Source organism: Podarcis filfolensis, assembly GCF_964270895.1.
Source record: "Podarcis filfolensis genome assembly, chromosome: 11".
In the NCBI taxonomy this organism is placed as follows: domain Eukaryota; kingdom Metazoa; phylum Chordata; class Lepidosauria; order Squamata; family Lacertidae; genus Podarcis; species Podarcis filfolensis.
In genome coordinates this window covers 3,972,628-3,987,875 of record NC_139613.1, presented here as the reverse complement: position 1 = coordinate 3,987,875, position 15,248 = coordinate 3,972,628, and the positions used below count along the sequence as shown (strand labels likewise).

At 47.4% G+C, this 15,248-nt stretch overlaps 1 protein-coding gene across 14 annotated transcripts in view; it reads left to right on the top strand.

The window, feature by feature from the left end:
* Positions 1–15,248, top strand: part of CELF4 (CUGBP Elav-like family member 4) — a 783,381-nt gene that overhangs the window by 713,519 nt on the left and 54,614 nt on the right. For 8 of the 14 annotated variants that reach the window (XM_083575734.1, XM_083575735.1, XM_083575736.1 and 5 more), the window contains exons 6-8: positions 620–763; positions 9,242–9,389; positions 13,247–13,396. In XM_083575734.1, coding sequence (XP_083431860.1) covers positions 620–763; positions 9,242–9,389; positions 13,247–13,396 — 442 coding nt within the window. Of the gene's footprint in view, positions 1–619; positions 770–9,241; positions 9,390–13,246; positions 13,397–15,248 lie in introns of all 14 variants that reach the window. The other 6 variants (XR_014539556.1, XM_083575724.1, XM_083575727.1 and 3 more) reach the window with 1 other exon arrangement.

The following is a 15,248-nucleotide window of genomic DNA, read 5'->3' as shown; positions in this document are numbered from 1 at the left end:
CAACTCTGGGCAGCTTCCAACAAAGATTAAAAATACATCAAAATGTCACATATTAAAAACCTCTCTGAACAGGGCTGCCTTCAGATGTTTTCTAAATGTCAGGTGGTTGTTCTTCTCTTTGACATCTGATGGGAGGGCATTCCACAGGGCGGGCACCACCACCGAGAAGGCCCTCTGTCTGGTTCCCTGTAGCTTTGCTTCTCGCAATGAGGGAGCCGCCAGAAGGCCCTCGGCGCTGGACCTCAGCGTCCGGGCTGAACGATGGGGGTGGAGATGCTCCTTCAGGTCTACTGGGCCGAGGCCGTTTAGGGCTTTAAAGGTCAGCACCAACACTTTGAATTGTGCTCGGAAACGTACTGGGAGACAATGTAGGTCTTTCAAGACTGGTGTTATATGGTCTCGGCGGCCAATCCCAGTCACCAGCTGTCTGGCTGCCACATTCTGCGCTAGCTGGAGCTCCCAAATGAGGCCCAAGGGCAGCCGCACGTGGATCGCATTGCAGTAGTCCAGCCTCTAGGTTAAGAGCACCTGGACTGCTGTGGTTTCTAACAGACGCAGCTGAGCTCAACAAAGGGAGATCTCTGCCCACCTTCTTGACGTTTTGTCTTCCTTCCTGCAGGGGGCCTCGTCGAGCCTGGTGGTCAAGTTTGCGGACACAGACAAGGAGCGCACGATGAGGCGCATGCAGCAAATGGCCGGGCAGATGGGCATGTTCAACCCCATGGCGATACAGTTTGGAGCCTACGGCGCCTACGCCCAGGCAGTAAGTGTAGACACGGCTCGTGTGTGTGTATGTGTGTGTGCCCATCAATTGCATTTGTGCAGGAAGGAAGGTCATAGTTCATCATTACAGACATTTTCGAGGCAAGGAAGAACTCTTTGAGCTGCTTCAAGTATCACAAATGTGCAGAGGCTACTGCTGGGCTTCAAACACTTATTCCGGTCTCTTTTTATCCTGGGAGGCAGTGTGGTGCAGTGGTTTGAGTGTCAGTCTAGGACCTGGGGTTTCCCATCCCCACTCAGCCATGAAGCTCCATGGGCAACACTGGGCCAGTCACTGCCTCTTGGCCTCACCTAATTGGCACGCAAGGGTGAAGAAACTGGGAGGGAAGAGGAAAAAAGCAAACCCAGGCACCGATTGTTAAATGGTCTTTCTTATAATGGGCAACTGGCGTAGAAACAGCTCAGGGTGCAGGAGGTGCCTAACAGAGCTGGTGTTTCAGCAGAGTTCAAGGAAACATAGTAATGTGGGGACCCCAAGGGTCATCTAGTCCAACCCTCTGCAATGCGGGAATGTTGATGGAATGAGACCTGTTTCCCACCTCTCCCACTGACGGAGTTTGATGGACTGGAGCTCCTTTTCTCAAGGGGGGCCCCACAATTTATCCTCCCATTTGCCCTCACAACCCAGAGAGGGAGGGAGGGAGGGAGGGAGGGAGGGGGAGAGAGAGAGAGAGAGAGAGAGAGAGAGAGAGAGAGAGAGAGAGAGCTTGTGATTGGCCCAATGTCGCACAATGAGCTTCCTGGCTGAGTGGGGATTTGAACCTTGGCCTCCTCATCTGATGCTCTAACCACTACACTACACTACCCCTCTGGGTGGCCACTTGCAAAGGCCAACATTCCTTGGCATTTTTCAGCTGCTCTCTTCCCCGTTCCTTTTCTACTAAGCATCAGGTTGACAGCGGGAGAACATTGCCTTTGCAGCATCGCACATCCCTGTAGACATTGGACACACAAACACACACACATTGAGCAGGTGGCCCTGAGCACCCCAGGGAGACTCGGAGTTGTCTAAGTGACAGGATCACGTCCCGGCGCCCGGTGTCAATGGGCCACAGTCCTGCCGGGAGCCTGTTCCTCAATCAGACCAGTTATCTGTGTCATTTACTATCTGTCTCCATCACCACATCATGCACAAAGAAAAGGAATGAAGCGATACAGTCTTGTGCTGTCCCGGAGGCCTTGCTTAATCCACGTAGGACCACTGCCTTCAAGATACTGGGGTGATTGGCACCTCCAAAATATATGAGAGAGAGAGAGAGAGAGAGAGAGAGAGAGAGAGAGAGAGAGAGAGAGGAATCTACACCACACTATTTACAAGAAACTTGAGGAAGAACCCTGGGAGATTTTTATTTCTGAAGCCACCCAGATGACCCGTTCAGCCAAGACAATAAAATAATAATAATAATAATAATAATAATAATAATAATAATAATAATAATATGCTGCCCAGAGTGGCCCCAGCCACTTTGGGCGGCTTCCAACAATCTATTAAAACACATAACTGAAAACATATATTTGCAAGGGAGGGAAATCCTGGTGGACAACTGCCCTCAAATACTTGTTTCCAGGTAAAGTGGCAGCAGAACCTTTTAATCTGTGTCTAAAACACAATAAGAACGCATCTGAAAGCTATGTGACGCCAAAAACCATGGCAGCTAGTTTTGCTAGTTTATTACATTTGACAACACCAAGAGCAGTTACCCCGTCCAACTTTTCGGGGTGTGGGGATGTGTTGTCATTTAAGCCTTGGGTCAGAGTTGGACCCTTATGATGTGCAGTGGGGTACAGGATGACCCATGGGGTCCAAGGAGTATGGGGTCCAAGGAATATGTCGGCCACATCCACATTTATGCACTCCGATTCCACTATAAACAGTCATGGCTTCCCCCAAAGATTCCTGGGAACTGTAGCTCATTCAAGGTGCTGAGAGTGGTTCGGAGGCGCCTAGTCCCCTTGCAGAGCTGCAATTCCCAGAGTGGTTGGACAATCCTAGCTCACAGGAAACTCTGGGAATAGTAATGGTGAGAGGGGAAGAGGGGTCTCTTTCCAAGTACCCTTCACAAACTACAACTCCCGGAATTCTTGGGGTAGGGGGAGCAGTGACTATTTAAAGTGATATCTATTTAATATTTATTTGGGACACGGGTGGCACTGTGGTCTAAACCACAGAGCCTAGGGCTTGCTGATAAGAAGGTCGGCGGTTCAAATCCCCGCGACGGGGTGAGCTCCCATTGCTCGGTCCCTGCTCCTGCCAACCCAGCAGTTCAAAAGCACGTCAAAGGGCAGGAAGGTAAACGGCGTTTCCGTGCTCTGCTCTGGTTTGCCAGAAGCGGCTTAGTCATGCTGGCCACATGACCCGGAAGCTGTACACCAGCTCCCTTGGCCAATAAAGCGAGATGAGTGCCACAACCCCAGAGTCATCCGCGAGTGGACCTAACAGTCAGGGGCCCCTTTACCTTTATATTTATTTAATTCATTTACATGCCACTTGATTGTAAAAACAAACCACAAAGCATTTACAAAAAGCCAAAAGAAGAAAATCAGGTAAAACAAACAAACTACAATACTTCAAAACATAAAAAGTTAAAATACCGAAACAGATTAAAATATACATCAACCTTCTAAGCATCTGAGCAGGTTTGCCTAAACAAGAACGTTTTAAGCAGGCGCTGAAAGGGTGCTCTGAAGACGCCCTCTTGATATCCATAGGCAGGGAGTTCCAAAGTCTCAGTGCTGTCACACGAAATGATCTAGTTTTGGCAGGTATTACCTGTACTAGTGCCAATTCCACAGACTGAAATGGAACGCAAGCTTGTTTAGGGCTTTATATCCCACCTTTTCTGCCAAGGAGTTCAAGGTGATGGTTCTCCACCTCCTCATTAAGCCCCACATCAACAATAACCCTGTGAGGTAGGTCAGGCTGAGAGGCAGTGGGAACTCGAACCCTTGTCTCCCAGGTCCTAGTCTGGTACTCGAGCCACGACACCCATCCCTCAGGGTGCTGAAGCAAAGAAATCTTTGGTCTCACCCAGCAGGAAACTTCTTGTCGTCTTAGGTCCCTAAGGAAAGGAGGAGACAAAATAAATAAATAAGGGGTCGACTTTCCCTTCATTCCGGGCAGGAAGATATAAGGATGCAACCCCCCCCCCCCATGCTTATTGTAACGGCCTCGTGTCAAATCAAGACACGCTGCGGAGGTTTTACAGGAGAAAGCCGTGACCCTTACAGGAATCGGCTCACCTGCCATAAATCTTCCCAGAGATACATCTCAAGGGCCAGATCTCTCGTTTATAATTCTTCTCCAGTTCCCAGGGTTATAGGACTTCCTCTCCTGAGGTGTTCGAAGCACGGCAATGCTTTTCTGCATTTGGCTTCCCTGTCCCGTGATTCCGTCGCACACAGGAAGCAGGAGCAAATGCAGTTGAGCGAACCTTAATAATAATAATAATAATAATAATAATAATAATAATAATAATAATAATTTATTTATACCCCGCCCATCTGGCTGGGCTTCCCCAGCCATTCTGGGGAAGCTTCCAACAAAATATTAAAATACTGTAATACATCAAACATTAAAAGCTTCCCTAAACAGGGCTGCCTTCAGATGTCTTCTAAAAGACCTACGTTGGCTCCCAGTATGTTTCCGAGCACAAATCAAAGTGTTGGTGCTGACCTTTAAAGCCCTAAACGGCCTCGGTCCAGTGTATCTGAAGGAGCGTCTCCACCCCCATCATTCTGCCCGGATACTGAGGTCCAGCTCCGAGGACCTTCTGGTGGTTCCCTCGATACAAGAAGCCAAGTTACAGGGAATCAGGCAGAGGGCCTTCTCAGTAGTGGCACCCGCCCTGCGGAACACCCTCCCACCAGATGTCAAAGAGAAAAATAACTACCAAACTTTTAGAAGACATCTGAATGCAGCCCTGTTTAGGGAAGCTTTTAATGTTTAATAGGTTATTGTATTTTAGTGTTCTGTTGGAAGCCACCCAGAGTGGCTGGAGAAACCCAGCCAGATGGGCAGGGTATAAATATATTATTATTATTATTATTATTATTATTATTATTATTATTATTATTATTATTTGCCCTGGCATGTCAACAGTGCAAGCCTGCGCTGCTCTACTCAGAATCAGGTGCTGTTGGGTTCAGTGTGACTTACTCCCAGGTAAGCGCACAGGCGAGTGAGTGCAGGCCATGTTTCTTAAAGGCCGGCGTGATTTCACTTCCAGGCTCCTGTTCCGGGTGTACTTTACAAAATCACCTGCTCGCTGCCTAATCCAGAAAATAAATTCCACCGACACCAGATGAACGGGTGTGCTCCTTGAAAAGGGGGAGGGGGGTCTGCCATTGTGCAGCAATAGAAAAGGGCTTCTAATCACTCCATCAGTAATTACAAAGAAGAGTAAATCGCTAATTAAAATGTGAAAGTGTCTTACGCGGCATGCAGTAAGAAAGGGTAATTAACAATCAAACAGGAAGCTGCCACCTTGACACCCACATGATGTGTGCCGAGATACAGGAAATCATAGCAAGGTCCAGCTTTTTTCTTTAGCACTTTTCCTTTCAAACAGATCTAAGGACATTTAAAAAAAAATGCAGCAGCAAGTGTGGGGAATTCGTGGTTGTAGGGGGGAGAGAGAGGGGCGGCTTATTCCCTGCCTGGCAACAGCAGCCAATTAAAAAGTTACAGGAAAGGGAGGCTGGAAGGTTGCAGCAATGCTTGCTTGCTTGGCTTTGCCATCCCTGCATCCCAACACCCAATGGAATTCAAACAAAGGTGGAGATAAGCTCAAAGAAACATTGCTGCTCTGGGTCCTCTCCTGATTTGATTTTGGGGAGAAGGGAAGCAATATGAAATATACTCGGAGTCGAGAGTGGATTTCATGCTCTTTATTCAGCTCACAGTGGTGAGGAGGAATGGAAGTTCCCCCAGAATGTCTGCTTTATATACATTATTTACACAATGGACCCCACGTGATTGGCTAATTCCGGGATTCACCTATAGGCCAATCGGGTTGCGGGTTCACTTCCACCTGGAGCTGGATTGGGTGGCTCCTGTGGACCAATCAGACTGCTGCATTCTGGACCCTATTGTTCTAGGACCAATCAGACTGCTGCATTCTGAATCCTATTGTTCTAGGACCAATCAGACTGCTGCCTTTGGATCTTATTCAACTCAGTACATAACAGAATAGTAATTCCCACCTCCCCTCAAATTACACAGATGGCTTCATTGTTTGCAGTTGGGCCTCGTTTTCCTGCTCTGCTGCTCCTTCGGTGACTTTTTTTTAAAAGGTTTGTCCTTCTGGGAGTAACCATATAGGTGATCCCAGCCAATTGGGGATCCCATGATGAGGAGGATATATGGCCAATCAGGGTTTCCTCCATATTGATATCATCAAGAGCAAATGAAGCAGATCCTAGACTCATAGGGTGGAAGGGACCTCAATTCATCTAGTACAGCCTTTCTCAACCTGTGGGTCCCCAGATGTTGCTGAACTACAACTCCCATCACCCCTAGCTAGCAAGGCCAGAGCTCAGGGATGATGGGAGTTGTAGTCCAACAACATCTGGGGACCCATAGGTTGAGAACCGCTGATCTAGTACACCTCTATACAAAGCAGGAATCACAGGTATAGAATCCCTGAAGAGAAGGCCATTTAACCTCTGTTTAAAAACTCCAGTGGAGGCCATCTCCTTGCAAGGGAGTCTGTTCCACTCTTACCCTCAGAAAGTTATTCCTTGACTTCCTTGTAATTTGAAGCCATTGGTTCTACCCTCTGGAGCAGCAGAAAACAAGCTTGCTCCATCTTCCATGTGACAGCAGATATTTGAAGATAGCTATGTTAACTCTCAGTCTTCTCTTCGCCAAGCTAAGCATACCCAACTCCCTCGTTGATAATAGGCAAGCACTTTTACTCTGATTGGACACAATGGCAGAAAAAGAAGAAAGCCCTCATCCCAAATTACTCTGTTTTTCAACACTGCCCAAGACGTCTGTTGAGAGCACCTATCATCGTAGCTAAGCGCTGTTTAGTTAAAGTAATTGGGTAAGGAGAAATCCTAGTCCATTAATCAGATGCATTTTGGCCAAATAATTTATTAATGAATTGTTTAAATCAGCATACATTTCCATATCTTCAGTTCAGATTTCTTAATAGTCCACAGATGTTCACATTCCAAAAGCAAATAAAAAAGCTTCTGCAGCCAATCAGAAGCTGCGGAAGCCCCGCCAGACATTCAGCTTCCAAAAAAGTTTGAAAACCAGAACACTCACTTCTGGTTTTCAATCGTTTGGGAGCTGAAATATTCAGCGGCTAAGCCGTTCGAGATCCAAGGTACGACTGTACTTGATAAAACAAAGCACTCTGGACTCCTATGGGAGGATTGCAAAATTGCAAAATAATAATATAACATAAGAAGAACGGAATTACTTCTTCGTAAAGCACAGAGTTAAACAATGGAACAGCCAGCGAAACTGAATATTTAAAGATTCACAACGGATAAAAGAAATACTCTTCATTCAGTGCATAGTTAAACTGTGGAACTCCCTTTCCCAGTGATGGCTACCAACTTAGATTATTTTAAAAGTGGATTAGACAATTCATGGAGGAGAGGGCTATCGATGGCTGTGCTCTGCTTCCATGGCTGGAGGCAACAATGTTTCTGAATACCAGTTCTTGGGAGCCACAGGAGAATAGAGGACGCTTGCGCTCGAATCCTGCTTGCGGGTTTCACAGAAGATGTATCTGGTTGGCCACTGTGAGAAGCGGATGCTGGACTAGACGGCCCACTGGCCTGATCCAGCGGACTTTTCTTCTGCTCTTAACTAAAGTGTCCCATCAGCAGCAGCCCTGCTGAAGAGCTTCCAATTGTGCGATGGGGCTTTCCCCACCTTCTCACCCTGGTCTCCCCACGTACCCCCCCAAAAAAAATATGCTCTGGAGGGGGTTAGGAGAATCCGTGGAACTGCATGAAAAGGGGAGAGAAGGAGGATTGTTCCATCTAACAAACTGAAATACTTGCCTGATTGCATAATAATAATATTATTATTAATAATAATAATAATAATAATAATAATAATGTTTATTTATACCCCGCCCTCCCAAAACCGGGTTCAGAGTGGCTAACATCAAGTATATAACACATTAACATAAAATCAGGCAATCAATTAAAATACATCCTGAGCAACTCCTAACAATAATACAAAATTCATCCGAGTGCTTAATTTATTAAATATCACAGTCATACTTAATAATCTGATTCTAGATTAGTTCAGGCCAACTTCCCCTATTTGTTTCTGACACGGGGTCAAGCCATCACATTCCCTCTGCTTCCAGCATCCAAGCTTAGAGTGTTGATCCTTACATAGTCAGAATGATGCCACTCATGAACAAGAGGCAAATGTCAGCAGATTTGCAGGGGACCCCCAAGATTTTCAAAGTACCAAAAGAAAGGGGGAAGTTAGGGGAGGGGGAATCCCAAGAACAACCCAGCATGCTCAGTGGCTACAGAACGCTGATAGACCCTTGAGGGGAAATGGAAATTCAGGATGCTGAGGAATGGACGGGTATGCCCTAGAAAAGGGCATGGCTGGCTGCAACCTGGAACAGGAGCTGTTCAACACTGCAGCATTTTGTGGCAGGACCCCCTGTTGCCATAAAAGGTAAAGGGACCCCTGACCATTAGGTCCAGTCGTGGACGACTCTGGGGTTGCAGCGTTCATCTCACTTTACTGGCCGAGGGAGCCGGCATTTGTCTGCAGACAGTTTTTCCGGGTCATGTGGCCAGCATGACTAAGCCGCTTCTGGCGAACCAGAGCAGTTCATGGAAACGCCATTTACCTTCCCACCGGAGTGGTACCTATTTATCTACTTGCACTTTAACATGCTTTTGAACTGCTAGGTTGGCAGGAGCAGGGACCGAGCAACGGGAGCTCACCCCGTCACGGGGATTTGAACCGCCAACCTTCTGATCGGCAAGCCCAAGGCTCAGTGGTTTACACCACAGCGCCATCTGTTGCCATAGCGGAGCATTTATTATGACTGGGCAAAGTGTAAGACGAAATAGCCTTCCAGAGTAGATAAATTCCAGGAGCCACCACTGGGGGAACAGTCAGAAGGAACATCGACCAAGATAAAAGCTGCAAGGAGCTGTTCTTCTGCTACTTCCACCACTCAAAACCTCTCATTCCTTCTGAATCCCAAGCAAGCTTTGTCAATGTGCAAATTTGCTTCGGTGAAAACCAGTGAATGGGGCAATTGACACAAACATTGAATAATTATAACGAGCTGAAAAGTCTTTATGGGTTCATCCTACTCTGTTGGGAAAGTGTGGGTATCCTCGAGTCCCCCGAAGGCCCTGGAAATGCACGGCTGTGACATCAGCGGTGGCCACCTCAGTCCCGGGGCTGCCCCGCCAGTGAATGCGTGATATTTTTTCCCTGCTCTCTTTGTTCCAGCTGATGCAGCAGCAGGCCGCCATTATGGCATCCGTGGCGCAAGGCGGCTACCTAAACCCCATGGCGGCCTTCGCAGCAGCTCAGATGCAGCAGATGGCAGCGCTAAACATGAACGGCCTGGCCGCCGCACCCATGACGCCCACCTCAGGTGAGGATCCCACTGCACCTAGCAGGGAGGGGGCAGCTGGCTGGGCCAGGGAGGGGATTAATGTTGGGATACTGCCAGGGAGACATCAGCCATCAAGACTCCACGTCGCCTCCGGACGATCCATCGATCTCCCGTAGATACAGTATCAGCAATTAGCGACACGAGCTCCAGAAATAGCTTGCCACATTCCAGAGCTGATGCACGCTCTATCAGCAGAATTCGCACAGCGAAAGACGCACGCAGGAGAGCATTATCTACAATTTTATTCAGCGTTGGTCAGAACAAAGAAAACATGACTGCCTGCGTTGATGTCTCAGGCATAGAAACAAAAGCATAGACACAACAGAAACATCCTGTGAACAGGAAATACGCAGGCTGTGACTCACAACAGCCTGTCCCCTTTTTAAGGTGGAACAGAAATATCCTAACATCCTCCCCCTTTCCGTGTAACCTGTAGTACCTGTGGTTCAACCCAATTGCAACCTCTGTACATAAACCTTAAGTTGTTCTCTGTTAACAACCTTAGACAACAGATCAGCAGGAATTTCATTTCCTGGCATGTAGGACACCTGAATGAGTCCTTTCTGAATACACTCTCTTGCATGATGTAGCTTAATCTGCAAGTACTTGGTTCTTTGCTTGCAACTCTCTGAGTTCAGCAAAGCCAAACAGGATCTATTGTCTTGATACACTTGTATAGAACATTTCACAGAAACTCTGATGTCCTTAAACAGTTGCATCAACCATTCACAATCCATGAGTGAAAATGACAGAGCATTGAGTTCTGCTTCACAGGAACTTAGGCTTACTGTCGTCTGTTTCTTGCACAGCCAGTCAAACAGACAGTGGTTGTACATGTAGCATACTCCAGAAGTGCTTGTACCATCCGTGGTGTCACTTCCAAAACTAGCATCTGCAAGATTTCAAGACCTCCAGTCTTCTGACTGGTGAACCTCAGCCTGTAGTGCAAAGTCCCTTTCAATTAGCGGGCTATGCGCTTCAGAGCTTTCCAATCCTGAACAGTAGGATTGTTAGCATGTCTGCTAAGCAGGTTAGTGCTTACAGCTATGTCAGGTCTTGAACATTTAGCAATGAAATTCAACTTGCCTAGAATGCATCTGTACAGCGTAGTGTCAGAAAACGCTTCAGCAGTACTACCTACCTGGTAACCTGTCACCATCAGTGTGTCTGCTGGGTTTGCATCAACCAAATTCAACCTGGTTAATACATCAGCAATTTTCTGTGTTTGGTGTACCAGAAAATTACCTGCTTGGTCCCTCTCCACCTGCAGAGAAAGATAGTTGGATACCTCACCAAGATCCTTCATGTCAAAGTGCTCCTTCAGCTGAGCTAGGGTGCTTTGGTACAAAGCCTGATTCTTCCAAAACATCAGAAGATCATCAACAAAACATAAACAATACAGTTTGTTTTGCCCCTCCTCCTTGACAAACACACATGGATCAGCTTTGCCCTGGTGAAAACCTAGAGAAAGCAATGTCTCAGTGAGTTTTGTGTTCCAACACCTGGCACTCTGCTTGAGACCATATAAGGATTTCTGCAGTTTACAGACCATTCCCTTCTGTATCTGCATTCCATCAGGTGGAAGCATAAACAGCTCCTCCCCCAAAACCCCGTACAAAAAAGCTGTATTAATGTCATGATGGGAAACATGCAGTTTCTCCTCTGCAGCGATTTTCAGCATCAGCCGAATGCTCTCATACTTGATGGTGGGTGAGTAGGTCTCGTGGTAATCCTGTCCTGGTACCTGTGAAAAACCTCTGGCAACCAATCTGGCTTTGTGTCTGACAACCTTGCCATTCTGGTCTGTCTTGGCCTTGAAGACCCATTTGCTGCCAACCAGTCTCATTCCTGGGACTACCGGTACCAGCTCCCAAGTTTGGTTCCTATTCAAGGAATCAACTTCAGCCTTCATGGCATTACGCCAAGGCTCAGCATCTTTAGAGGTTAACTCCTGAAGCTCTTTGAAGCTTGAAGGTTCCCACACCTTCTATGAGCTACTAAGAACAGCAGTTGCCGTCTTAGCAAACTCATCAGCAAATCTCTTTGGAGGTCTGCCTTTGGTCGCCCTTTCAGATCTACGTACTAGACGCAAGTCTTCTGGACTCATCTCCTCCTTCTTAGGAGAAAAGTGACCAAAGGTGAACAGTGGTTCTTCCAGTTCATTGTCAGATGCATCAGATGGTCTGACTGAGGCCTTTGCGCTCTTGTAGTCTGCTGTGTCATCACTGTCGCTGACATCAGCAGCAGCGCTGCCCACTGACCTGGAATCCGAACTCTGATCATCATCATCATCTTCATCCTCAGCTTCCTCTTCATTATCTGATTTTTTCACATCACCTTCATCCTCCTCTGGGTAACTGTGGAAAATTCCCACATTTTCCCCCCACTTAGGATTATACTCAACACTCTTTGTGAACTTAATGGACTTAGAGTCAGTCATCCATACTCTGTATGCACCTTTTTCGTACCCCATGAACAAACCATGTGCCCCACGCTTCCCAAGCTTGCTGCTCTGTGGGGTGTGTACCCACATGTCAGAACCAAAGATTCTCATGTGCTTGACGTTAGGTTTCTTACCAAACATCTTCTTATAGGGAGTACAACCAATAGGTGATGACAGTCTGCGATTAAAGGTATAAACAAAGTGTTGGCAGCCACTTGAGCCGTGAGCCTTTTTCACTTCAGAGGCTCCTTATCTTGGCTCCCATTAATCATGAAGCCTGCTTGGCTCGGCTCCCAGGCCAATTAGGCCAGCCGGACATCAAAGGAGAGACTCTCCGTGGCAACGAAAAGCCTTTGCAGTGTGTCGCAGTCTTACTCTCCTGTAAGTGCCATGAATCTGGGCCCATAACCTGTTGTTTGGATACTGCCAGGGAGACATCAGCCATCAAGACCCCACGTCGCCTCCGGACAATCCATCGATCTCCCGTAGATACAGTATCAGCAATTAGCGACACGAGCTCCAGAAATAGCTTGCCACATTCCAGAGCTGATGCATGCTCTATCAGCAGAATTTGCACAGCGAAAGACGCACGCAGGAGAGCATTATTTACAATTTTATTCAGTGTTGGTCAGAACAAAGAAAACATGACTGCCTGCGTTGATGTCTCAGGCATAGAGAGGGAAACGAAAGCATAGACACAACAGAAACAGAAACATCCTGTGAACAGGAAATACGCAGGCTGTGACTCACAACAGCCTGTCCCCTTTTTAAGGTGGAACGGAAATATCCTAACATCTAATACCTCCTTGCGAGATGGGGCGGTCTCTGCCTGTTTGAAGAAGGCCGTGATAAAACCATTCCTCGGGAAACCCTCGCTGGATTCAGAAAATCTAAGTAATTACTGCCCAGTTGCCAACCTCTCCTTCTTAGGTGAGGTCCTTGAGCGTGCAGGGGGGACTGTTTGTGGAAGGGGTTATTGGTTTGCTTTTGCTTTCATTTTATGATGTATCTTCTGTTCTTATTTTCTCTATTTCTGGTGTGAACCGCCCTGTGGTCTTCAGATGAAGGGTGGTATGCAAATAATATAGTGGTACCTCTGGTTGCAAGCAGGATCCGATCCGGAGCCCCGTTCGCAACATGAGCAGAACGCAACCTGCATCTGCATGTGCGCGGGTCACGATTCGCCGCTTCTGCGCATGTGTGTAGCGTCATTTTGAGCGTCTGCGCATGCACGAGCGGCAAAACCCGGAAGTAACCCATTCCGGTACTTCCGGGTCACCGTGGGACGCAACCTGAAAATGTTCAACCTGAAGCAAACGCAACACAATGTATGACTGTACTAGCAACTGTAGGGCATCCCGCTTTCATGTTGTCTTCTCCACCCCTCCTCTAGGTGGCAGCACACCTCCAGGCATCACCGCAGCAGCCGTGCCTAGTATCCCATCTCCCATTGGGGTGAATGGTTTCACTGGCCTACCGCCACAGGCTAACGGGCAGCCTGCCGCAGAAGCCGTGTTTGCCAACGGCATCCACCCTTACCCAGGTAAGACCAATAAGCCTCAAGTCTTATATCCTCCCCAGGTCCGTTGTTGGCACTCGATGCAGCTAAGCATTGGCCAGGGGTCCCAGGGATCAGAAGGACCCACTCACTGGACTGACCTGTCGACTGCTCTCAGACTGCTGGACCCAGTTCCAATCCACAGAAGCTACTGTCAAGACCAGTGATTCCCAACCATTTTGGAGCCCCCGCCCTGGTTCCAAAAACTCATCACCAGTGTCCCCCACCCTACCTTACAAAAAAAAAAAAAAACATTATTCAAAAGAGCAGCTTGCATGGCCCACTAAGGAAGATAATACCACAATACAGTTCAAAATGGTAAATATTAACTGTACATTTGCTCACAATCCAGTTTAAACCAGACTGGTGACTGGGAACAACCGCTTGGACCATATAACACTGGTCCTAAAGGATCTACATTGACTCCCTGTATGTTTCTGAGCACAATTCAAAGTGTTGGTGCTGACCTTTAAAGCCCTAAATGGCCTCAGCCCAGTAGACCTGAAGGAGCGTCTCCACCCCCATCGTTCTGCCCGGACACTGAGGTCCACCTGCGAGGACCTTCTAGTGGTTCCCTCACTGCAAGATGTGAAGTTAGAGGGAACTAGGCAGAGGGCCTTCTCGGTAGTGGCACCCACCCTGTGGAATGCCCTCCCATCAGATGCCAAACAGATAAACAACAATTTGGCTTTTAAAAGACATTTGAAGGCAGCCCTGTTCAGCAAAGTTTTTAATGGTTGATGTTTCATTGTGTTTTTATATATGTTGGAAGTCGTCCAGAGTGACTGGGGCAACTTGGTCAGGGTATAAATAATAAAATGAGGAGGAGGAGGAGGAGGATGGAATAGGATGTCCCTATTTTCACTGGAGAAAGTTTGGAACGTATGCTGTTGGCTTGATCCAGCAAACTCTTTTTATATTCTTATGAGTGTTTGGGTGGCCACTGGACTACACGGGCCACTGACCGGGTCCAGGTTCTTAGGTCCTTATGTTCTTCTTTGGCCTTCTCAATGTTCATAATCTTACTGACCTAAAAAGGCCCACATGGCTGGCCATTTAATGCAGCTCCTCTCCCCCAAACTAACGCTGGAACCCCTTGCGAAACCAGCCGAGCAAAGTCCCCAAAAGCCAAGGGCCAGTTGCCATTTTCTGCCGGCTCAGCACTTTCTTCCGGTTATTGCCGTTATTGTTGTGTCTGAATGCCTAATTAATTACAACAGTAAACGCGCACTTCTTTAATCACTGCATCAGCTGTCCTAATCAATCTTCATAATAGGGGATCCGTAGTATGGCACCCATGAATTTTAATCTACATAAATTTCATAGGACCTTTCGCAGGCTTGTTGTACCAAATGATATAATTATGGATATAGATTAGGCTTGGGGAGAGTGATTTAAATTGGATTTAAGCAGAAGGTGAAGCGAGCCCTCCCACTCGCCCGCTTATTTATTTATTTTGATCCTGACCTTGCGGAGGTGGCTCTTAAGGCAAAGTGGTGGCAAAACAGCCTCTCCCGACCATGATGGCTGCCTCTGCTGCTACTGGGAATGCTGAGCAGAGAGGGGTTGACCTGAATCTAGAAGGCAAGGCATCCAGCCAAGAGGTCTTACCCTGCTCACTGCTTTGGGGGAATGGAAAAGCACTTATCAGCAAATATAGACATGCAGTTTATGAAGTCAGGAGCCATTTGAGGTATAGAGGCAGCATTAATGCAATCTGCTCTGGGATGTTAAGACTTAGAAGGAAAAAGGCCGTGTTGAATCCAGGTGAAAGGAAGCTTCCTCAGCCCAAAGGCCATGCTCCATCATTGAGAATTTCCTGGATGCAAAGTGGGTC